This window comes from Epinephelus moara, chromosome 17 (assembly GCF_006386435.1).
Source record: "Epinephelus moara isolate mb chromosome 17, YSFRI_EMoa_1.0, whole genome shotgun sequence".
Classification (NCBI taxonomy): domain Eukaryota; kingdom Metazoa; phylum Chordata; class Actinopteri; order Perciformes; family Serranidae; genus Epinephelus; species Epinephelus moara.
The window spans coordinates 28,379,495-28,403,475 of NC_065522.1; the positions used below are offsets into that span (position 1 = coordinate 28,379,495).

General features: G+C 43.4%; 1 protein-coding gene across 1 annotated transcript in view; it reads left to right on the top strand.

Moving 5' to 3' along the window:
- Positions 1 to 23,981, top strand: part of trpc5a (transient receptor potential cation channel, subfamily C, member 5a) — a 219,471-nt gene that overhangs the window by 112,662 nt on the left and 82,828 nt on the right. The window contains exons 6-8 of the mRNA XM_050066698.1: positions 753 to 815; positions 1,846 to 1,983; positions 4,752 to 4,958. Coding sequence (XP_049922655.1) covers positions 753 to 815; positions 1,846 to 1,983; positions 4,752 to 4,958 — 408 coding nt within the window. The remainder of the gene's footprint in view (positions 1 to 752; positions 816 to 1,845; positions 1,984 to 4,751; positions 4,959 to 23,981) is intronic.

Sequence of the window (23,981 nt, forward strand, 5' to 3'; positions counted from 1 at the left end):
CCTACTTGTGAATTTTGAAGCTTTTACGTGTCGTAAAAAAGGCGGTTGCTAACAAGTTGCTCAATACGACTACAAACCCTGTCGGGGACATTAAACGTCATCACCCCCGAACAGGCGAGAGTGCTGGCAGTCCGCCATTACAGCTTCTTATTTAGCTTAAACAGTCCGATTTCCCCATTATACAATGTTTTTAAAATAAAGCGGCCGAAATCAGTTGAAAGCTTAGTGGCGGTGACGTCAAGAGTCATGCGACCGTGGAGTAGTCATGTAGTCCGTTAAAGCCTAACGTTAGCTTTTTACTTCTGGCGATCGCATTTAAGCTTCAAATGCGGTATGAAAGGTGTTCATATGTGAAGATTATCTCGCTGAACAAAACCTGTAAGTATCATAAACTTGTGTTAGCCACAGAGCTTATTTTCTGACATAATCCAAAACACAATGCAAAAATCACATTCACTTTCTCTTCTGGGAACCAGCGCGAACTTACGGGTTTTGACGTCAGCCCTGGCACACTCTATTGGTGACCCTAAATTGCCCGAAGGTGTAAATGTGAGTGCGAATGGTTGTCTGTCTCTATGTCCTGTCCAGGGCTTACCCTGCCTCTTGCCCAGTGTCAGCTAGGATAGGCTCCAGCCCCCCTGCGACCCCAAACAGGATAAGCGGTTACAGATAATGAATAATATCAATGAATTATGTAGATGTCAGCTGTGATGATGATGATTTGCCCTTCATTATGCTGTTGTTCTCTACAGGTCACCATTCCCAGACCACACCAGATACGATGTGACTGTGTCGAGTGTGTATCCAGTTCAGAGGTGAGTGGTTATTTCTCCTGGTACGCCCAGTTTGGTTTGCAGAAAAATCTATATTTTAATGCACAATAATTACTCCCAATGCGTACTTCCAGCACTATTTTCAGCATCTTATCTCAAATAGTTAGATACTCTATATTTCCCCTGCCATGAATCAATGCCCGCTTGTATTTTTCCATCTCTACTCATTAACAAGTCTTTTTTCTGCAGTGTAAAACACTTTAACCACTCAGTTTTCTTCTTGTTATGTAAACACACTGAGGAAATACAAACGGAAACTGAGTTTGAATTCACTGTAAATAAGGTAAAAAGACTGAAAGTCTTCCGTACAAACTTTTGGAACTTCATTCCTACTGTCACGGCAGTGGAAGAGTCAGACCTGGTAATGAGGATACTCTTTTGGCTGGTTGATTGATGGTGGTGATGTTAATGATGATGATATTGATGGTTGTGTTTGATGACCACTGTTGTTTCAGATCACTGTATTTGGTCACCCCCACCTCCCCCTGATTGTTGAGTATTTATGTTCTGATGTGTTCTCTTGTGCTGTGCAACTAATTGCCCTCCAGGGACAACCTAAAGTTGAAGTTGAAGACACAATGTTGACACTATGTTTTCAGGTTGTCTGTCCTATTCTGGTGAACACGATATCTCATGAATGCCTCTTTAAATTTGGCACATTCATCCACTTGCACTCAACAATGAAGGGATTATATTTTGGTGGTCAAAGGTCAAGGTCATTGTGACATTTGTATCATTCTGGTGAACGCAATATCTCAAGAAGGCCCAATTCTAGCTGGTACTAATAGCAAAGGATTCTGTTGCAGACTAATACTAAAGTTACAACTTAGGCCATAACGAGAAATGAAATCTTAACACCCAACTCAACCCTCAATCAGGCTTTTGTAAACTTTCTAAGAGTGACTCACTTGAGAGCTGTTGATCCTCCTGAGAAGTGGTATGATATGAGTTGGACTTTAAAGTGGTAAATCAAGCTTTCTCCTTGTTTGTCTCTCTGCGTCTTCTCCTGTAGGTCGACAGTCTTCGGCATTCAAGGTCTCGACTCAACATCTACAAGGCTCTGGCCTCACCCTCCCTCATCGCTCTGTCCAGTGAAGATCCCATCCTCACTGCCTTCAGACTGGGCTGGGAACTCAAAGAGCTCAGCAAGGTGCTGATATCGATGCCTTCTGTTTGGACAAAACTTATTTTTTTGTTCCTTTTGCAGAGGAAATAGTTTGCACCTATTGTCTTTGTGGAGAAAAGGTTTAGTCTGCTGCACAGTGACTCGTCAGTGAAGTATTTGGACCAGGACAGGATTAGGCCTTATGATTTCTGCCAGCTTTTATGTCCAGGATATACAGCTTACTGTCAGATTAAATGAGACACCAATTTAAAATGTCACAATAAAGTGCTGGTCCAGCAGGAGCCTACAGAGCGGCTTCAGTCCTCCTTGGCATCGATTCTCCAAGCACCCAAGTGAACTCCACTGGATGAACGCCACATCCTAAACTTAATGGGCTGTTAAAGCCTTTGTGGAAGCAGCGGCGGCATCAAATATCATTTATGTTACTCATTTCCCTCAAGTGCGTCCTTCACTTGTGCCACTATAAGTGACTATTTATCTCTAATTTATATGTACTCTCCGCTTTTCTTCTGCTGTGAGTTCTAGCACTGTTATCAGAGAACGCCGTATCGGGATCTCTTTGTTTTATCTTGAGAAACAATATCTTTATGAGTAGTAGCATATGAAGCTGTTGCAGCAGCACAAATTCTAAAGAGCTGGGAACTGTATTGAGCAATGAAAGTCAAATTTATGGACAACTATAGACCCGTCGTAAATACTTGGGAACAAGGTTTTCTGTACTCTACCCTCTGCTGTACTATCTTGCAGAGGTGGGGCCAAGTCATTGTTTAGCAAGTTACAAGTAAGTCTCAAGTTGTTGTACTTTAGCTTTGAGTCAAGTCTGAAGTGAACACTGACATGTCCCAAGTCAAGTCCTAGGTCCTAAACCAGGGGTAGGCGACCTGCGGCTCTGGTGCCACATACAGCTCTTTAGCCCTTCTCCAGTGGCTCTACGTGGCTTTGACAAAAAACAATATGTGGAAATGAATAACAATTATTTTCTACATTTTTAATTTCATTTATCATTGTTGTAGGCCAAAAGTGATTCTTACATTGTCCAAAATGTGTAGCCTACACACTCAAAAAAAAAAAGTTTTAACGTTCCATCAACTAAAATGCGTGTCATACGTCAAGAGCCTGGGCCTTTATCCTAAATTTAGGTGAACCCCAATAGCCGGGCTAGTGTTGAGTTTCCAGAGCAAGGCTAGCTACGGATTCCAAATCCAAAGAAGAATAAGTCTTAGAGGACAATCAAGAATGTATTAGTGCTTGGACAGATTTGTTTGCTTCACCACCGAAGTTGCAAGATAAAAGTACCAATTATCATAAATAGCCCACTGCAGAGTAACAACTTTGTAGTAAAACATATAAATTAATGCTCATTTAGAATTAGTAGTAATGGTGATACCAATTTAGACTTAGAGCCTGTCCCAATACCCCCCCTTAGCCCTACCCCTACATTTGCGCGTTCCCGAGAGGGGTGTCCCAATTCCTTTTTGCATGTAGGGGTAGGAGGCATAACGAAGGGTAGTGGGTATGAAACTAGCCCTTCGGAGCGAGGGATTTCAGATGCTGACTTGCCAACTAGGGGTAGACGTTGCCATGGCTACCTGCGACCAAGAGACGGGGAAAAAAATTCATACATAGCTAACGTTACCGTCGTCAGGTTGCTTGTTAGCTAGCTAGCCAGCTCGCACCGTCTGGTGTCTGTCATCTGTCCTGTTCTGCAAAATTGTCGGATTTTTCACATTACGATAACACGCCAGCTAGTATAACTATGCTGCCTCGTAATGTTAGCTGGTTAGCTAGCTAGCAGAAGTCCCCTGTCGTCTGTTGTTCATCAAACGAAGCATGATGAATGCAGCAAACGGTTGAACTCAACTGGAGACTCCATTGTAGATGCCGGTTGGAAATGTAGATGGCTCGCAGGTTCCTGTTTAAAATAGTTACGTATGCGTGAACGTAACCGACACAGTGACGTAGTGAGTGGTGTCCCAATTCCTAGGGAAAGATTTCAACCCCTACCCCTCGTTGCTTCATTTCGAGAGCCAAGGGGTAGTGGGCAATGGCTAGGGGTACTGGGATTGGGCCTTAATAGACTGTGTTACCTTCATTATAAGGAACAGATTTGTACTGAAGCTCCAAAAGGATTAAAAAAGAAAAAGAAAAAATAGGCCAAAATGGGTCTTTTGATATTAAAGGTTGCTGGCCCCCGTCCTAAACTTTGAGATTCAAGACCCAAGCAAGTCATAATGCGCTTCTCAACAATTGTAATGCCCAATTAAAATCATGAGTGCTTTTTAAAATGTACGTTTATTTGTTGAAACAAGTTTGTAAAAAAGGTCCGTGAGCTCACTCACTATGTTAGTTTCAACTTACTCTTGTTTGTGCAACTTCAGATGTCGTAGGAATTTGGAAGTTGTTGCATCTTTGTCGTCAATTATCGAGTCGCACATTTTGCATATTTTTTGTTGACCACCACGTAGTTTTTGTACTTGATGGGAATTATCTTTGGCATCATTTTTTCCAACTAGTGCAGAACAGAAACAGAAATGGACTGATTCGTGGCACACTTTTTTAAATTACATACTTCTTAATCTTTGGGTTTGGAGGAAGGTATCAAGTATTTTCAAGTTGATAAGCTCAAGTCCAAGTCAAGTCATGAGTCATAGGTGTTAAAGTCCAGTTTGAGCTGCAAATCCTTTTTGATTTTGTCAAGTTGAGTTTAAAGTCATCAAATTTGTGCCTTGAGTCTGCCTCAAGTTCAAGCCTTGTCACTCACATCCGCACCTCTGCTACCTTGCTCTTCTCAGGTGGAGAATGAGTTTCGTCAGGAATACGAGGAGCTGTCGCAGCAGTGCAAGCGGTTCGCCAAAGACCTTCTGGACCAGGCCAGGAGTTCTAGAGAGCTGGAAACCATCCTGAACCACAGAGACAACGACCAGAGTGAGGAACTGGACCCCAGGCAGTGCCACGACCTGGCCAAGCTCAAACTGGCCATCAAATACCACCAAAAAGAGGTAGGGACTCGCCCTGAATAGTCATCTATATTCATGGGATCTCTGGAGAGTTAAGCAATTTTGATTTTATATTTTTCAGATGTTTTTTTTTAGCCTTTAGGCCCTTAAAGTCTCTTTAGGCTCTCAGAAATACACAGTCATCCAGCTGATGTAATTGAGTTTTGCTTGGTTACTTGAAACCTGACATTTTGAGGTGCAAGCTCGTTCACCTGAAAACTGAGATGTTGTGTTTGTGTGTGAAAATATCGCCGACAACCATGAGAGTATAGTGGGTGATGCGTGTGTGCGTATGTAGTTTATTATTTATGTAGCTTATGTATGTGCACCTTCACTGGTGTCAAGGTTGGTTATCAGATACCAGCAGAAATAGATATTACCAGAAGATTTATTTATAGCCACTCTTGCAACATGGCCCCAGGGATGGAAATGTTGAAATGTCAGTCGCTTTGGTCCGGAGTAAACTATTGCAGAAACTTTTGGAGGACTTTCCATATTGACATTTAGCATCCAGAATGAACATTTTTAGACTTTAGTGATGGTCTGACTTCGCATATAAATGTTAAATATCCATTATATGTTCAGATTTTAAGAACAACAAGAATCAGCAGATGGGCTAAACATTACATAGGCCTGCTTATTAAAGGCATGTCGATGTACTAACATGCTAATGTATGTTCACATGCTAATGTGCTGAATGTTGCATGCTAAGAACTAAACTTACTAAAATTGGTATGTCTTTGGTATAAATCAGCATTACACTTCAACATCCTTTCCATGGTAATATGCAATTATCACATGCTGACTGCTACATGATACAAAATACGTACGTTATGCTAACTGTATTCATAGGCTAATACATTACGTGCTAACACAGTAAACATTTCACACTTCAAATTTGCAGATTAACATGCTAGTAAAGTCAATTTTATTTATATAGCACTAAAGGCCCAATTATGCTTAACGTTAAATACAGATCCGGATACGGACAGAGCCTTCTGTCCGTGCTCTGCGTTCATTTCATCCGTATTTCTGCACGTTTCCATAAAGCTTACCGATACGGGCCAAACGGAGCAGTACCACCGGGAACCGTGGGGGCAGTGTTGCTGTCACTACCCGATATGTAGCTCTAGTGAGACACGAAGAAGAAATAACAATTCAATTTCTCTCATCGGCAGTACTAGAGAAAAGAATTTTCCGTCCTCCAGTCGCGATGTATTTAACGGCCTCACCAACTCACCGTTCTGACTCACCGACCTCCTACAATGCTGCCTCTGTTTTTGTCTTTTATGCAAGAGGTACATTATCAATATCTCCTCCACAGTCACCATGTTTGTTTTTGAGTTTGTTGTTGTCATAAACTTTTGACGCTGGGCTGCCCCCTGGTGGATATATTGGTTAACATCCATGCCAACGTAAAGGACGCATGGAAATATGTGGGCAGTGACGGTAACATCGTTTGAAACGGACGTATACATTTTCATACGTAAAGGGAGCATAAATGAGCCTTAATTCACAGCACCAGTTATGGTGGCACTTTGCCAACTGTATGCATGATACTATAGCCCCATTTCTACCTAGCAATACGGTACAGTTCAGTTCGGTACGCTTTTTTTCCGTTTCCACTGTGAAAAGTTGTGGATGGTACCAATGGAACCATTCTGTACCGTCCCCATGTTTGGTCCCCCCTCTGTTGGGGTAGCTAGCACACAGATCTGGTACTAAAGGTGGAGCTGTGAACACTGCAGTCTGATTGGTCAGTAGAGGACAGTCACTCTGCTCAGGGCTGAGTTGTGTCTGGTTTTGAGGCTCATGTAACTACTGTTCATACTGCCTGTGGATATTCTCATTTATCCAGGTCATAGTTATCTCAAGGCAATTGAATCGAACGCAACTGGACTTAGTTTTGTCTGAGAAGACGTTTCACCTCTTATCCAAGAGGCTTCATCAGTTCATGCTTGTCTGACTAGGCTGGAACTAGTCTGACAAACTGGTGTGGAAAACCCCAGGTATTTAACCTGTGAGGAGGTCTTCACAAGGCCAATGATGTCACTAGTTTGTTAGTGCGAACCAGTGACATCATTGGCCTTGTGAAGACCTCCTCACAGGTTAAATACCTGGAAAAAGAAAGCAGCATGGAGCTTCAGTCCTGTGGACTCCGGCAACACTAAACCCCTGAGCTTGCCTGTGATGGACTTAATGCAGGGAATACAGGGAATACTGTGAGTGCTGGGGTCTAGGTACCATGTCTGAAGGGTTACTCTTGATTCCAAAGGTACCATACTGAAAGTGTTTGGTGGAAACAGGGCTTATGTCGACAGTGTTCATGCTAACATGCTAAACATGCTAACATGCTTAGTAGGCCCAGAGATATTGGATAAAGGAGATACCCCACCGTAGGTTTATCCAATGTTAAGAAAATGGTTACTCTTCCTGTCTCCTAATTGGGCGTGGTTAGCTGAGTGGGGTATCTCACTTTATCCAATATCTCTGGTAGGCCTATTATATATTTAGCTTGCTAACATGCTAAATGTCAATAATATGCAGTTGCTATTAAACGCTTGTTTGCATGCTAACTGTAGCCAACAATTAATCTTAGCACATTCGAAATATGACGTTTGGTATTTAGATGCATTGCGGGTCATTCTGGTAAAAATGGGAATCAAAGCTGCAGACCTATATGGAAATCTAATATTGGTATGAAAATGGTGGACCTTTTATGTAATGTTTGTAGATATGCTGGAAACATACAACATATCTTGGAATAGGCTAACTGGAACATTTTCATATACAGACATAGGTCTATATATGTTATTTCCATATTGATTATTTAACTGTTTGTCTTCTATGTTGCTACCAATACATACAGGATATAAAAAAATGAAGTATATAGTTTGTAATATAAGCTGCATGTATGTCTATCACCCTTGCATGGACAGCCAGGGTCATAAAAGACATATTATAGTTGGCTGTCTTTATCTGTGTGGCATTTTAACACATATTTTGGCAACATAAATGTGTTATACATGTACAATCTTATATTTAGAAGCATTCATAGCTGATGTGTCTGCAGTATATTTCCATATGGCACAATCTCACTGCCACAGAGGCATGTATGCTTGTATAATACTTTCCACTGTGGAGCCATTTGAGGATAATGGACTAGAACCCTCTGCCCTAGTTACATCTGTTAAAACACACACACATGCTGTACATTTCCTCATCTTTGAGGGATTGAGGGACTTTGTCGCTCCCCTCATGGGACTCGTCAGAGGAGAGTGAGAACGCAAGCCGATGTACACAATAGACACAAAGTGTGGGGAGCAGAGGGAGGGCGGGTGAGCAGGTGAGAGGTGGGATGAATGGGGCAGGGAGGGAAAGGACGGAGCTGAGCGGGATAATGAGCCGGAGCAAGTGTGAGCGGATATAAACACGAGCGAGAGATTTAATGGGACAGAAAGAGAGACGAATAGAGAGCTGGAGGGATCAGGCAAGCGCATGAGCGACAAAGAGATGGAGATTTGATGGGATGGAGTCGGAGAAAGAAACAGAGTTAGAAAACCCCAAGGCGATCTCCGTCTCTCTCCGTCCGTCCGCCTGTCTGTTCCCTGCTGTTTCCAGCATTCTGCGACAGAGGGATACTGCCAGACAGATGAAAGCTGGAGTGGAAGGACAGGGCGAGGGGAGGAGAGGCGGGGTGACAGCAGCTACGGGATGATACTTAGATGGATTGAGGGAGACATAAGAGCAGGAAGTGAAGTGCTTTCTGTCTCTGGAGGAGCAGAGGTGACAAAGGTAAAGATCTGAAGAGGGAAGATAGATAGAGCACCAGACGGACTGCTGACATGTTTTCTGCCCCCGGGTAGGGAAGATCACAGGGGTAAAGATTTTGGAGGTTTGCACCAAGTTTTTTTCAGTTGTCATTACACACAGGAACTTCTTGCATTTGTTTACAAGGCTCTAACTAAAAATAAACGCAACCATCATTTACATCTGCAGAGACTCTGGCTGATGTGGTGTAGCCAGTAGACATCTGAGCCAAGACTTCCTCTTCTGTGCGTTGGTCATTTTAATCTTCACTTTTTTATCCCTTGCCTTTGTGTCCTCCTGTGCATTCCACCATTCATACTACCATACTATATAGTAAGCCAGAAAAAGATTTAGTATGTCCCAATACAAAGTATGTCAAATGCAGTCTGCCAAAAATACCAGAATGTTTTACTACGTCCGGTCAGATTTTGCCATATGCAAGCCAGCGTGCTTTTCTGGCTATTCTGACACACACTCGTCTGCACAGCGGACGATACCTCACACTGACTGAGCCACAAACAGATGACGGCTGAACTCAGTAAGTGGCGTTTATCTTGTCAAGTTGATCAAGTTGTATGTCGGTATGTCCCAATTGTGTGCATACTGCATGCAACAGTACGTACTTTTTAATTGTAGCTGCAGTACCTACTAAAAGTAAAAATAAAAAGTATGTGATTCAGACGCACCCCTTGTGTATCGGTCTGTGTTGCCTCTCTAAATTCCAAGGTTTTTGCGGGGTTGTGAACGCAGCATGAGCAGGAGTCAGTTTGTGGAGTTTAGAATCACCTGGTGGGTAATTGACAGGTCGGATCAGATCAGATCGGTGGATGAGAGAAGCAGCTGCTGCAGAGATGAGTTTTTAGACCCAGCAGTTAAGTTTCCATGTAACTGCGCTTAATGTTCTGCTGCTCCGTCTGTGCCCAGAATACGCTCTGTGTTGCGAGAGTGTGATGCAAAGAACAACCAAACAATATATACATTCCAACAGCGCTCCTAATGAACGCTCCAGCTCAAAAAATAGAAAATCAAAACGTAGCAGTCGATGTTTTAGTTGTGGCAGGCCATCTGTCGTTCAGAAGCTGGGTTTCCATTACCCTTAGAAATGCGCAAAATCTAAATAGCGCAATAGAAAACATGTAATGGAAACTCGCAAAACCTCTCAGAAATTGCCAAAAAGTTTTTTATGCTCTCATGAGGTGGTTCTTCAAATGTGTCAATACAGACACAAAAGTGTAATGGAAGCACTTTTAGCGCATTAACACATCACGTGACCCCACTACATCACCGGATGGGTTCTTTTCCTTCCGGTTTTACAGCGGCTGCGGTATAACCAAAACAAAATGGGGGAAACTAACACAAAATGTAAGTATTACAATGCCATGGACAGCATTTTAAGTCATCAACCCATCGTGCAAACCTTGTCGTCAATTATCAACAGCATGGGTTCCAACGTCAATAAGTTTACGGAGTAGACTCTGGACGTCCATTTTTTTACGAGAATTACGCAGTCCCGCGAGACGGAGCTTTACGAGAATTACGGCTTAGATGTCAAACATCTTTCAATGGAAACGCAATTGTACTTTATCGAAATTGTCGAAATATCGCTTTAATTTTGCACAAAACTGTAATGGAAACCCAGTTAGACTCTGCTGAAGTCTGTTCTCACTGATATACTTTATTTTCTGGGGGCTCTCTTCTCTCTGTACTACCTTTTGATAGAAAAAACTTTAAACCAGTGGTTCCCAACTGGTGGGCCATGGTCCAAAAGTGGGTCTTGGGTCCATTCTGAATGTATCGCAAGTGACCTGCAAACATGTCATGTTTGTAAAAAACACATGTACTCTTTAAGTACAGTGAATTTCTGGCACAGAGCTTATATTTCGAAGCGCCATTTCCTGCTGTAGAGTGAGTAACCAACAGACAGCAAACTAGCTCGGCGACATGGCCAAACACAAGTATGGTGCTGAAAGTGTTAAACTGTGTGGACCTTGAATTAATGGCGAAGGAGAAATCTGGACCCCAATTAAGAATAGACATAACACACGCAAAGATGTTTAACTCATCACCTCTGTCACCACTACACAAGGGCAAGTAAGCAGTTTTATACTTCTCTTTATCTCTCTCACACATCCCATTCAGCTTAATGTTCTGTACCGTAAATACTCAAGAAAGACCGACTCCGTCTATCCTTCACTCTCCCTCCTTCCTTTATATTTGTCCACCAGGGACATAAAGTTCCTCCTAAATCTTCCCCTCCGTCACCACTGCTGCCTCTGCAAAATATCACGTCACTGCTTTGTCATCCCTCCATCCTCCTAAATCCTTCAGCACTCCATTTCATCCCATCTTCACTTCAATTCAGCCCTTCATCATGTTTAAGGTTCTGCAGCACCGACACACCTTCAAGGGTGAAAAAGTCATACAGTTCTTTAACTTTATCTGTCCATTTCATCCTCTGAAAATCTGCACACATTTACTGTACAAAAGTAATGATGTCCTGATGTTTGGTCAGTTAACACACCAACATTAAACTCACTTTGGCTCAGGCAGATTGTTTTTTTGTTTTTTTTTGAAAGGCATGAAGCTTGAAAGGTCACCTCACTGGTAATTTAATGAAACATTCATGGGAACATGGGACTCTGTTCTTCTGCGTCTTTTGCAGGATCTCTTGTCAAGCACCTCGATGTTCAGCACATTCAGATGTTCGTCATCTGAATGTGCGTGATTTTGTAAACTTTTCGTAACTCGGTTGTTTTTGCCTTTCATTTAAAGCTTGCAAGATCTGTCTCAGATGATTTTTTGACTACGACTGTTCCTGATTTGAATCATAATTTGACTACTTTAGCCTGTATATCTTTTTTTACCAGAGTTCTCATATGGCTGATTAGCATTAGCATAGTTAGCATAATGATTAGCCCAGTCTCACTCCGAAGTCGTCGAAATCCGGGGCTTGGGCAGTGACTCACGGTGTCAGAAACCAAAGAAAAAGGCGTTCTTTAATGTCGGCATGATACACGACTGGTTGCTGTTATAGTTTAACAGCGCCCAGAGGCATCAGGGGGAAACACAGCAGGACAAGGACGAAAGTTAAAGCAGTGAAAGTCCGTCTGGGGCGGCCAAAAGTGGTGATGGATGGGTCCAACAAACACCGACTTTCACCCGAGAGGGCGGTGTGCACGTCACGTAAGATTCTACAGCCAAACCCTGTTGTTATTTCCTAAACCCAACCACCCATTTTTGTTGTCAAAGGTTGTCAATTTGCGGTGTTGTACCAATGGAGTACATTTATTTTGAAAGAGACTGCATGTAAATGTTAAATTTCCTGTGAAAACAGAAGTGTATTTTGAAAGAAGACAATGCATGTAACAGACTGAAGTTGACACAGTGTCCCAGAACGTCAACAACCAACACACCCAGGGTACCTTGCACGTCGTATGTGGACGTGGAAAGTCCATGACCAAACGTCAATATGTGACGAGGTCGGAGTGAGAATGTGTTGTAAACAACTAGCAGGGTAACCTGCTCATGCATGAACACATATGTTGGCAACATTTTCACATGCTACAATTTAGGACGTTGGTGGTGCCAATATTCAGTATGCTAGGTTGGCCTTTTAGCATGTAATACTATGAATATTAACAAGTGACATAATTCGACCTTCCACCACCAAATTCTCATCAGTTCATTCTTGAGTCCAACTTCACATTATTGACTATTTGACACAAATGTTTAATAGGATAAAATGTTGAAGTGATGACATAATAGCCCAGTCTCACTTCGAAGTCGTCGAAATCCGGCACTTGGGCAGTGACTTGCGGCATCAGAAACAAACACAGCAGGACAGTGACAAAAGTTAAGGCGGCGAAAGTGTGAGTGGGGCGGGCAGGAGGGGTGGTGGATGGGTCCAACAAACACCAACTTTCACCCGAGAGAGCGGTGTTCACATCCCGTAAGATTCAAAAGCCAAACCCTGTTCGTTATTTCTAACCCTAACCACATTCATTAGGTGTCAATTCATCAAACGTCAGTTCACGGTGTTATTTCGAAAGAGACTGGATGTCTTGACACGTCCCTGAATGTCAACAACCAACACACCCAGGGTACCTTGCACGTCGTATGTGGACGTGGAGAATCCATGACCAAACGTCAATATGTGACGAGGTCAGAGTGAGAACGTGTTGATCCAAAAGGATTCATTTGGTCAGATACTGAATTGGTGACACTGATCTTGGGTGTCCACCTTGCTGATTGTGTAGATCTTCTGTGCTGCCGGGGGAAAGATGTGTGTGAAGCATCCGTGTTTTCACAGACATGATTGTGAAATGTTTGAATCTCATTATTATCCCAACAATCAGTTGTAATTTCATATTGTCTTCCCTATTTTTGCACCTTAGACAGTTACACACTAATTAAATATCCGTCATGCTTTCTTGCGATGTGACTCACAGAAACTCGACTCCAGCCTGCGTTTCTGCTGTCTGCCTGCGCTGAAGTGGGCTGCCATCTACTACACCTTGCTGGGAGGTATAATTGGCTGCGGCTCTGGCAGAGCAGTCCTTTGAGCAAGACTCATACAGAAAGTAGAAAGTGTTATTTTTCAAAACATCCCGTGGCGTTCTGGAGACTGCAGGAGCGACTCTCAGCCCCTAAAATAAGACATGTTCTCAAATTTAGAGCGGGGAGACAGAAGGAGGAAATAAGGAGGGCGATGAGGAGATGTAAGGAGCTAGAAAGCAGGAAGGAAGGGAGGAGAGCTGTCAGCGGTTAATAAGATATTCTCAGATTGTTGAGAAGTGAGAGATGGAGGGTTTGCTGGAGAGAGAGAGAGAGACGAAGTGATGAAGAGAGCTGTTACAGAAAATATGTATGTCGCCAAATATCTGCCACTGAGACAGACAGTACATGAGTGGGAGAAACAGACAGTGGGGGCTGAGATACTACAAGTTCTTTATGTTGCAATATTTCACAGTGTAACTTACTCTTTATATTATTAAAGGAAATTACAGCTATTTAGCTTTGCATAATTATGGCCGCAAATTGTTCTGCCGACATCAAACAACACCAACTTCCTCAAGTATGTTACCTACACTGGTGGAATCTAAGTACTTAGTACATATTTGAGGTACTTGCACTTTACATTAGTCTTTCATGCCACTTTCTGTATTGCTCCCCTAGATTTCAGAACAAATGCTGTGCTTTGTACTCCATTACATTAGGCTCACAGCTTTAGTGGCTAAGAAATTTAGATTTTTGCACATAAAACATACAGACTACTTCTAAAATCTTTGTCATTTTTGTGCAAAAACGACAAAAAATGTTGGTTTCAGCTTCATAAATGTGAGAATTTGCTGAAGTAGTTCAGTAGTTTAATCAGTTTTCTTGCCAAAATCTAAAAACAGTAAACAGGCCAATTTTTTTTCTTTATCTTTGCCCCCATTTTTGCTAAAAAGGGAAAAACAGAGCAGTTTTTCATTCAATTTAATTTATGTATTTATTTTTCTCTGGATCAAAAAATGAGAAAACCAAATCCAAAAAATGGTCCAATTTTTTTTATTTATTTTTTTTGAAAAGCTTTTCTTACTTTTCCTTTTTAATTTTTTTTTTAAATTATTATTATTGGTTTAAAGCAGAAAAACAAATAAAAATGTTTTTTCTAATCTATTTAAAATCAGTTAAAGTTCATCTCAGTCTTCTAGATTTTTCTGTATTGAGTATTTTTTATTTTGAATACTTTATGTACATTTTCCTGATTAAACCTACATACTTTTACATTAGTAACATTATGAATGCAGGACTTTTACTTGTAACACAGATTTTTTACAGTTTGGTATTTGTACTCTTTCTGAAAGATATAGACCCTTTAATTGTTGAACGCACTATGTCAGGTCACTCACTTAACGGGACCAGACTGGCTGACCCGTATGCTGTCACTCAGTGGATGGATGATGTCACAGGAAGCCAAGCTTACAAAGGAGGACGACACTTGAATGGTTTCCTCCAGTTTGTTTTGCTATCAAAGCTAACGTTAGCTAATGCGCTAAAAAGTTAGCGTTCCAGAGAAATCCAATATTCCTCTTAATACCTGCCCAGTTTCTGATGAGGTGGACATGATAACCCTTAATACACATAACGTTATTCATCCCTACAACAGGAAATACTTTTTCCCTAACCTTCCCTAATCCTTTGGTCTTATCACATTTAACCATAGTTGTCTTTGTTTTCGTTGACGGGCAGTGGCGGCTGGTTTTGAGCCATGACTCCTTCTATTCTGGCCTCTATTCTATTACGATTTGATACCCAGAACTTTGTGTGATGTACGTTCTATCCATTGCTTTGTTGTAGTATGAGCCTGGTCATGTTTTGTCTCCATGTTGAGCAGGCTTTTTTTTTCCAAATGTAGTAATTTGTCTTTAGATAAAACTCTAAGTTAGATCTTAGAATCTGGTGATATTCAGTCGCACAGTAAGCAGCTCTCATCCCTCTTTCATTATCTCTGCGCAAATCAAAGCGTCTGTTTTGCCTTTCTGTGCGTACACATATCCAAGTCTTGGTCGCATTAGAAAACTGTCACACAGTCTTAAAGTGTGCAGACTCCAGATGCCCCGACAATCTTGTTTGTCAGTATTGTCTCGCATAAGCGTTCATGCCAATAAAAGTCAGTGAAGTGACACAAACAGACGCGTAGATGAAAAGTGAAAGATGAGCAGAGAACGGAGGAGGACACACAAACACGGAGAGACAAAGATGAATAAAATGAAAGAGAGAGAGAGAGACAGCTGTCAGCAAAAATCAGCCATATTCACAAGTGTTTGCTAAAGTGAGAGACGGAGAAGGAGAGAGGGACGAGTACGGAGGAGAGAACAGAGAGTGTGGGAGTTAATGGAGTTTAGAGGAGAGAGAGAGAGAGATGTCAACAAACAGAACTGTGTGGAGTGATGGCAACGAGTGAGACGTGTTGTGGGTGATCAGGACTGGAGGACGAACATGAGAGGAGAAAAGGAAATTAATACTTAAAGGTGCTGTATGTTACTGTGGAGAAACAAAGCCACGGCACGTCATGTTACGTGCGTCAAGTGTCGCCATGAGGCGTTGCGCTGCACTTCATTAACAGACAACAACACAGAGTTATTACTACTTTTACTGACAGACTTGTACCTCTTCCACCTGTGCATTGGCTCAAAATCATGTGTGGCCATCCCGTAATTAAACTTGATATCTCGCCTTAAGAGCTGATCGCCAGAGATATGGCACACCAGGCATTATCTTTTTGGCCTCATCAACAAGTCACTCGTCATCCAGTCTTAGTCACACATGAGACACAGTAACAGAGCTCTCTCTGCATCAGTGGTAAGGACAGGAGTCGAGCTGCTATAGGAGCTGAGACAAAGAGCTGCTACGGGAGCTGGTCTGTACAAGCAGAGAGCGAGTGGGGGTTTGATTCCAGGGAGTGCATTGCTGGAGATAGGACAGTGGCGTAAAGTGCTGTAGGGTGGCGCATCCAGGAGCCACCGGTGTAGGGGTTGTGTATTGAAAATAATAGGGCGTTCACCGGCGGTGTGTTTTGGCCTTTAGTCTCACTTCCAGGTCGTCAACTATCAAGGCTTTGGCCCAATCCCATTTCTACCCTCTTCCACTTGGTATTGAGTGCCCCCGTTTGCGAGATAACCCTTGATGAGGGAAGTGAGAAATATGAGGGTAGAGATCTTTCCCTAAGAAATGAGACACTTCATGCAAATCAGTGTGGCGTCGCATAGTAGCAACGCAAGACACCGGTAGTCATTCAGGTTTGAAAATGCCGGCTCCAGCGCTTGTGTTGTGGCGTGTGCTGTATTTATTCTTCTCCGTCTGATGAATCAACGAAGAAGAAATGCTGAAAACAGCAGGCGCCTACGACGTCTTTTAATTCTGGATGATTTTGTTCGGGGTAGGTCGATTGGTTTAAATAATTTGATGCTGTGTTCAACCAAGTTGCTGATGAGTTTACGCTAGTGCAACCATTTGTTGTTTGTACTGTATAGCCCACATTCCGATCGTACAGTAACAAATTGTAGATCTCAAGGTGTTCTGGGACATTTCATCTTCCACTTCGTTGAAAGTGTGGGTTGGGCTCCCTTGGAATCTAGGGCAGGTTTTAAGTGTTGGAAACCACTTCCACTACTACACCAATTCTGTCTTGGGACACCACTAGCCTAAACGTGAACGCGCACAACCAAGTGCAAGTGGGTATTTCTAGGGGAAGTGTGGGTATTGGGACAGGCCCTTTGGGTCGGTGGTTCAGTCCAACTGCTTACCCAAACCATCAGCATTTGACGACCTGGGAATGAGACTCAACAATTAAGTAGCTTCCTCCAACATTACGTGCAGCACCTTTAATGTCTTAAAATATCGACTGCTAAGCAACATCCTGCTGTAGATGCGACATTACTGTAGTTTGGATCTGAAAGTCACACAAAAATACAAACAGTCTAACCTGTCGAGGTCGTGTTTGGGTCCATTTCGGACCGAGAGGATCTCAGTCTACTGTAGGCCCTTTAAATCTACACCAACTCTCTTCATTTCCATTATAATATCACGTGTGTATCATTGTTATCTTCACAGTCATACATGAAAAATGTAATGAGGACGTGGGCATCTTACATTTGAATTTCTGCTCCTGCTGGCATTTAGCGCACATCATCCTGAGAGATGTAACGGCAGGAAAAGAGAGCGATGTCAGAGACAGAGAGACGCAATGTGAGAGACACGTGGCCATAACGGACACTGGCCCCTGGACGCCATGACAACAGCAGATGTTGACAAACAAACAGATGCCACATTAGCCTCTCCAGATGCCCTTTTGGTCTTGTGTTCATTTAATTTGTGTTTCATGTGTGTGGCAGTCTCAGGAGATGGTTGACGAACACTGTCAGGACACTTACGTAAGCCTTCCCCGTACCGCAGCCTCGTTCTCTCCTCCCTGTTTTACTGTCACATCCTTTACCTTCGCTGTCACCCTCCCTTTCTCTCCATCTCTCCCTCCTCTCGTCTCCACGTTACTTAATATTACATCTTCCCCTCCTTTTCCCACCCTCTCATCCTTCCTTTCATCACACCCTCCCTCCGTCTCTCCGTCTTGCTGACTGGTTCATTGTGTTTTTCACGTCCCTCTCCTCTGCTCCGTTTCTCACCCTGGATAACCTCCTTTCAGCTCCCCGCTTTGTTGTGTGTGCGTTCATGCTCTCTTTGCATGTGTCGATGTGTGTGTGTTCTGTATGATGGGGGTCGAGGTGACACACACTAAGTGCTGCCACAATGTTTTACCAACACCAGGCTTTTAGAGCAAATTATATAATGCTGGGAGTGTGTGTGTGTGTGTGTGATGGGAAACTGAGACCTGCAGATCCTTTATTGTATCCAATCACAACAAAAAAATCACACACACAGCTGTACACAGCGCCGGAAGTATTCAGATACTTTACTGAGGTTAAAGTTTGTATAAGCGAAATGCACTTATCCATAGTGCTGCTGTCAGAGTTTTTCTCTTCTATCTGATGTTTTTGGGTTGATATTACTGCTGTGTTAATGTGTGTGTTGAATTTTCCTGCCGTACATGTTTAAGGCTGTGCTCATGTTAATTGCTTTATAAAGTGTTGGGTAGTTTAATCTACAGCGATGCATCATAGTCTATAAGGTCATGACGAAGCTTGTGGTTGGATGAAACGTTGCTCCATGAGTGACTCCATCTTTGAGGCAGAACTGGGTTTCTTCAAGACCAAGGTGGCAAAGGCCTGTGGTGGGGGGCATCTTGACAGCTGTACTTTTAGATACAGCCCCCTCCCCCTATTAAATATGAAAGGAGGCCCCTACATGCTTGAGCTTTACACTGCTGACTTGTGTCATCAGAACAGACATGTCCTGTGATTTTCAGCCTTCTATGATTATATTTACCCTTTACAGCAGGCACATCCTGACAGCTGAGAATATCACTGTCAGGTATTGCCCCCCCTCTATTAAATATGAAAGGAGGCTGAAAATCACAGGACATGTCTGTTCTGATGACACAAGTCAGCGGTCCTGAAATGTGTCTTTCTCTTCTATAATACACATTCTACATCTCGGAGGCGACGTCTTTCCACATACAGGCTTCCTTCTCCTTTCAAACGGGGCAGAGCTCTGTGGGAAACAGTAGGAGAGACACAGAGGGGGAACTGGGATCTGACACACCGCTACGGTGTCGCTTTGGATCATGAGTGCCCATGACGCCCATCTACACTGAAAGTAATGGGTTTGTTTGCGCAAAAGACGTTACATCTGAACGCCCCCCATGCACACACACACACGCTTTAACCAAGGCGGCGGCCAGAATCACCAAGGCGGCCCGCCTTTGTCTTAGATAGGCAGGGAAAACCCTTACCGTTAAAAAGAGTAACAGAGAACAAAACTATGGTTGAGAGTGTTTTAACTTTTCACCTTCCTGTCTGGTGCAGTCTTCCCTTCGTATAACCAGTTCCTAGACAACCTGGTCTCACTCCGAAGTCTTCAAAATTCGGCGCTTGGGCAGTGACTTCCAGTGTCAGACAAAAAAAGCTGTCCTTTCATGTCTGCATGTTACATGGCCAGTTGCAGTTATTGTTGAGCAGTGCCCAGCAATGTCGGGGGAAACACAGCGAGACAAGAATGAAGTTAAGGTGGCAGAAGTAGAGAGGGCGAGTGGAAGGGGTGGCGGTTGGGTCCAACAACCACTGACTTTCACCCGGGAGGCTGGTGATTGAAAGTGTGGACAGTCCATGACCAAACGTCGATATGTGACGAGGTCGAAGGGAGAATGCGTTGGCTTAGATCTCCCTGCTACCCTGCTCTAACTACAGGCTGTACTTCTGCATTTTCGTATCGTCCACCACCCATACCGCCACCACGAACACAAAAACCAAGAGACAGATCCGCCGCTCTCGGATTGAAATCTGAGCAAACAGCCAAACTAAGTGGTTCTGATCAAACATAATCCAAGATTCTGTTACTGCGTTGCCTATTCCTGGGCTCAGATGCTCTCAGAAACATGTCTTAGCTTCCTGTTTAACTGTAATATGGGATTGTTTGTTACCAGCCGGCCGCCATCTTGTCAAACGGACAGTCCGGTGCAATGCATTCTGGTAGTTGTAGGTTTAGTTTAGCAGCCTCACAGAGCTGCTCGAATGACTGTAGATTCTTGTTTCTAACATCTATACTCTGGTGTGTGTGTGTGTGTGTTTGTGTGTGTACAGTATGACCTTTCAAACAGAAGCTCACATTTTTATAATACCCCCAACATGTGTCGGAGCGTTAGCACATGCTTTTACCGGTTTGCTAATGAGGACCACACACCAACCAGACACTTACGAACCATCCGCTGCAGTGTTCACACTTTTTGTTTGGGCCCTCCGACCTGACGGAGTTCATATACATGCATGTATGTGTGTATTTTTGCGAGGGTGTGTGTGTGTGTGTGTGTGTGTGTGTGTGTGTGCGAGTCCATCCTCTTCAGCATACACCAACGTGATCAATGCAAATTACATCTCCAATATACTCTCCATGTCTCTCTGGGATCAATACATGCTGCCGGACACACACACACACACACACACACACACACACCAACACACAGAGTCCAGCTCAGCATTCCACACACTCCTTCCTCTTTGTCTCTCCTTCATCATCCTCTCATTCTTTTCTTCCTTCCTAACCTTGTGTCTCCTGGGAAACCTCTGGTCATCCGCTCGACTCGCCCTCCGTCCTTAAAATTCCTCCATCTCCTCATTATTTCCTTCTGCTCCTCCTCCTCCTCCTACCTCTCTTTGTGTCCTGCTAACCCAGCTCCTTCCTTACTTGTCTCCTTTCCTCTTCTCTTCCTGATGTCGCCCCTTTTTTCTTTGTCTCTTGTTCCCTCCTGTCTTCTTGGTTTTGTTTGTTTATCTGGTTTCCTTTCCTCTCCCTTTCTCGTTCTATAACCTCTCCTTTTCTCCTCTTATTCCCTCTCCTCTTGTATCCTTTCCTCTCTTCTTTTTTCCTCTTATTTCATTTCCTCTCCTCTGTCCTCCTCCTTTTATTTCCTCTCTTCTCTCTTCTTCCTCACCTCTTTTCTCCTCCTTGTTCTATTCCTTTTATTTCCTTTCCTCTCCTCTTGTTTCCTTTCCCGTTCTTCATCTCCTCTCTTTCTCCTTTTATTTCCTCTTCTCTCTTCTCTTCTCCTCTTCATCTGTCCATCTTTCCTGTATCCTCTCTTCTCTTTTCCCCTTATTTCCTCTCTTCTCATCTTTTTTCTATTTTCCTGTCCTCCTCTTTCCCTTTCCTCATTCCCTTTCTTCTCCTCCTGTTTCCTCTCCTCCTTTTTCCTCTCATTTCCTCTCCTGCATCCTCATTTTATTTCCTCTCTTTTTTCCTCTCTCATCCATTTCCTCTCCTCTCTTCTCTTATTTCCTCTCCTCTCCTCTCCTCCCCTCGTCTTCTCTCGTTTCCTTTTCTGTTCTTAATCTCATTCCCTTCTCCTTTTCTTTCCTCTCCTCTACTCTTCTGTCCTCCTCACTTCTTGTTTTCTCTCCTCTTACTCCCTTTTCCTTTATTTTCCTCTCCTCCTCTTCCCCTTTCCTTGTTCCCTTTCTTCTCTTCCCGTTTCCTCTCCATCTTTCTCCTCTCATTTCCTCTCCTACATCCTCATTTTATCTCCTCTCTTATCCATTTCCTCTCCTCTCCTCTCCTCTCCTCTCCTCTCCTCCTGGTAGATGTGGTCATGGTTATTGATCCAGCTTTAACCTTTCCTCTGATATCCGAACACAGAGACAGAGACGAAAAGGAGGGAGGAGGAGGAGGAGACAGAGAGGAGAGAGGAAGAGGAAGGAGGGGGTGAACAGGGAGTTGGGGTTTGAAGTACGAGGAGTTACATAACGCCAAAGTAACTTTGGGGTTTCGACTCAGTGGTTCTAACTTAATGGGTAATTTGCACAGACACACACACACACACACACACACACACATGGCACGGGTTACCCAGCATGCCGAGCGCCTGTAAACCTGAAATAAACTCTCTGATTGGCCGTTTGACACACAGGAAGTAATGAACTGCGTCCAGCTGGCTGGCAGAGAGGTGTAGTGGCAGGTAGCCTTCACAACACCTCTGCAGTGCATTCTGGGTTGTTCTGATAAATACGCGTAGCTGGGGAAAGTGTGAACAGGTGGAAGAGGAGCAGCAAAGGAGGCGTGAAAAATGAATAAAGAGGGAGAGGAAATAAAAGCAGAGAAGAAGAACGCAGAGCAGCGAGGAAAGAGGAGGGAGGGATAAAAATGGAATAAAATGGTAAATTAAAGAAAACACAGACGGCAGATTGGACTGGATAACTGGTGAGGCAGAAACTCAAGAGGGGGAACATTACAGTAACTTATGATATTGATGCATCAGGATTACTGTGATTTATCCAAAAGTCCCAAGCAGCCTTTAAATGTCAGTAAATGTTGGTGAATAAAACTGTAAGATAGAAGATCAAATGTAATATTAGAGTTCTATAGAGTCTAAAGTTCTACTAAAGTAAATGTACATGGCCCTTTTTACACCTGGTATTAACATACATCCTCAACCTGGTCTCACTCCGACGTCGTTGAAATCCGGCAATTGGGCAATGACTTCCAAAAAAAACAAAAAAGCCGTCCTTTCACGTCAATACGATACCGGCAACTGACAGCATCACAGGGGAACGCAGCAGGACAAGAACAAAACTTAAGGTGGTAGAAAGTCCGAGTAGCGTGGGCGGGATTGGTGGTGGATTGGTCAAACAACCACAGACTTTCACCCACGAGAGTGGTTTTCACATCCTGTAGATAAAAAGACAAACCCTGTTCTTTTTTCCTAAACCCAACCACGTTCGTTCATTCTTGAAGGAAAAAACTTTGAGCCATTGTACCGGCGTAGTGGGTTTATTTTGAAAGCAACTGAATGTAAACGAAACAGAGAATCAGAAAGTGGGAGGAAGAGAAATCCAGAATTTTGGGGCAGCGATAGAGAAAGACCTGTCCCCTCAACAGTTAGTCCTGGATCTCGGACGGACAGAAGTCTTTGGTCAGACAATCTGACTTTGGAGTCAGAATGTGTTGCCGACCTGGGTGATCAGATCTCAAGCGGACAGTTCTAAGTAGAGGTGTGAACGCACCCAGTGCGTCTTGAAATCCGACCACTCAGACCAGATTCTGAGGTGGTCTGGGGCGCATTCGGCCGCATTCTTTCAGCAGTGTGAACACCAATGTGTCCTGCACCACATCAATGGACCGCCTAATCAGCTGACCACCTGAGGTCCAATTGTCTGCCAAGCAGCAGTCCACTATTCGAGACCAGCTATGTTTTTTTTTTAAGACACACTAGCCCCTTTTACACTGTCAGATTTTCTGTGAATGTTGGGCTGTTTTGCCGTCAAGCTGCGAGCGTTTAGACACACAGAGCCGGATTGGCGAGTTGATCCGAGGTGCCCAATTTTTTGCCAAACAGGAAACAGCTGATAGCAGGAATAGGCTAACGCAAAACCTGACAGACACTGTAAAGATGAGCAACTGGGGAGACAAGGAATTGCGCGCCCTCCTTGTCCTCGCAAACGAAGAGGCCATTAACCGTCAGATGACGGGAACGGTGAAGGACGGGCCGACTTACGAGAGAATCGCCGCGGCTTCCCTCCCACGTCACTGTTTACGTCACACGCTGAGCTACACGTTTTGTTACTTGCTCACGCCCGCCATTGCCCCGAAAAAGGCGCAATCTGTACAAAGTAGGAGGCATTTTGCCGCACTCCCCGATTTTGTTTTTATACTGCCAATGCTGGAAGAAGACTGACTGGGCTTTCCTGCAAATTTGCACAATTCCTATCTAAAAAGGGCTTCTGTGACTTTTCCAGCGGTGATTGTTGTGACAATAGTGAGTATATAATGTCACATGTCTGTGGTTTGCAGAAATGTACAGTGGCAAATGTATTCTGGCAGCAGGGTTGGATGTGGCAATTTTTTGGTTGGGTTTAGGCGCAAAAAAACTTGGTTAGCTTTAAGGAAGTTACTATTTTTCTTATAGTTAGAGTCCTGTTGTCAATCTTGACCCACAGTTGGAAACAGGAAACGACCAGCAGTCTCTGCTGTTAGAGTTTGACATTTTGTTGATGAGTCCATCAACCCCAACCTCCCTACGCAGACTTTGTTGCCCCATGATAATGTCACCTGACCTTCTCATCATAA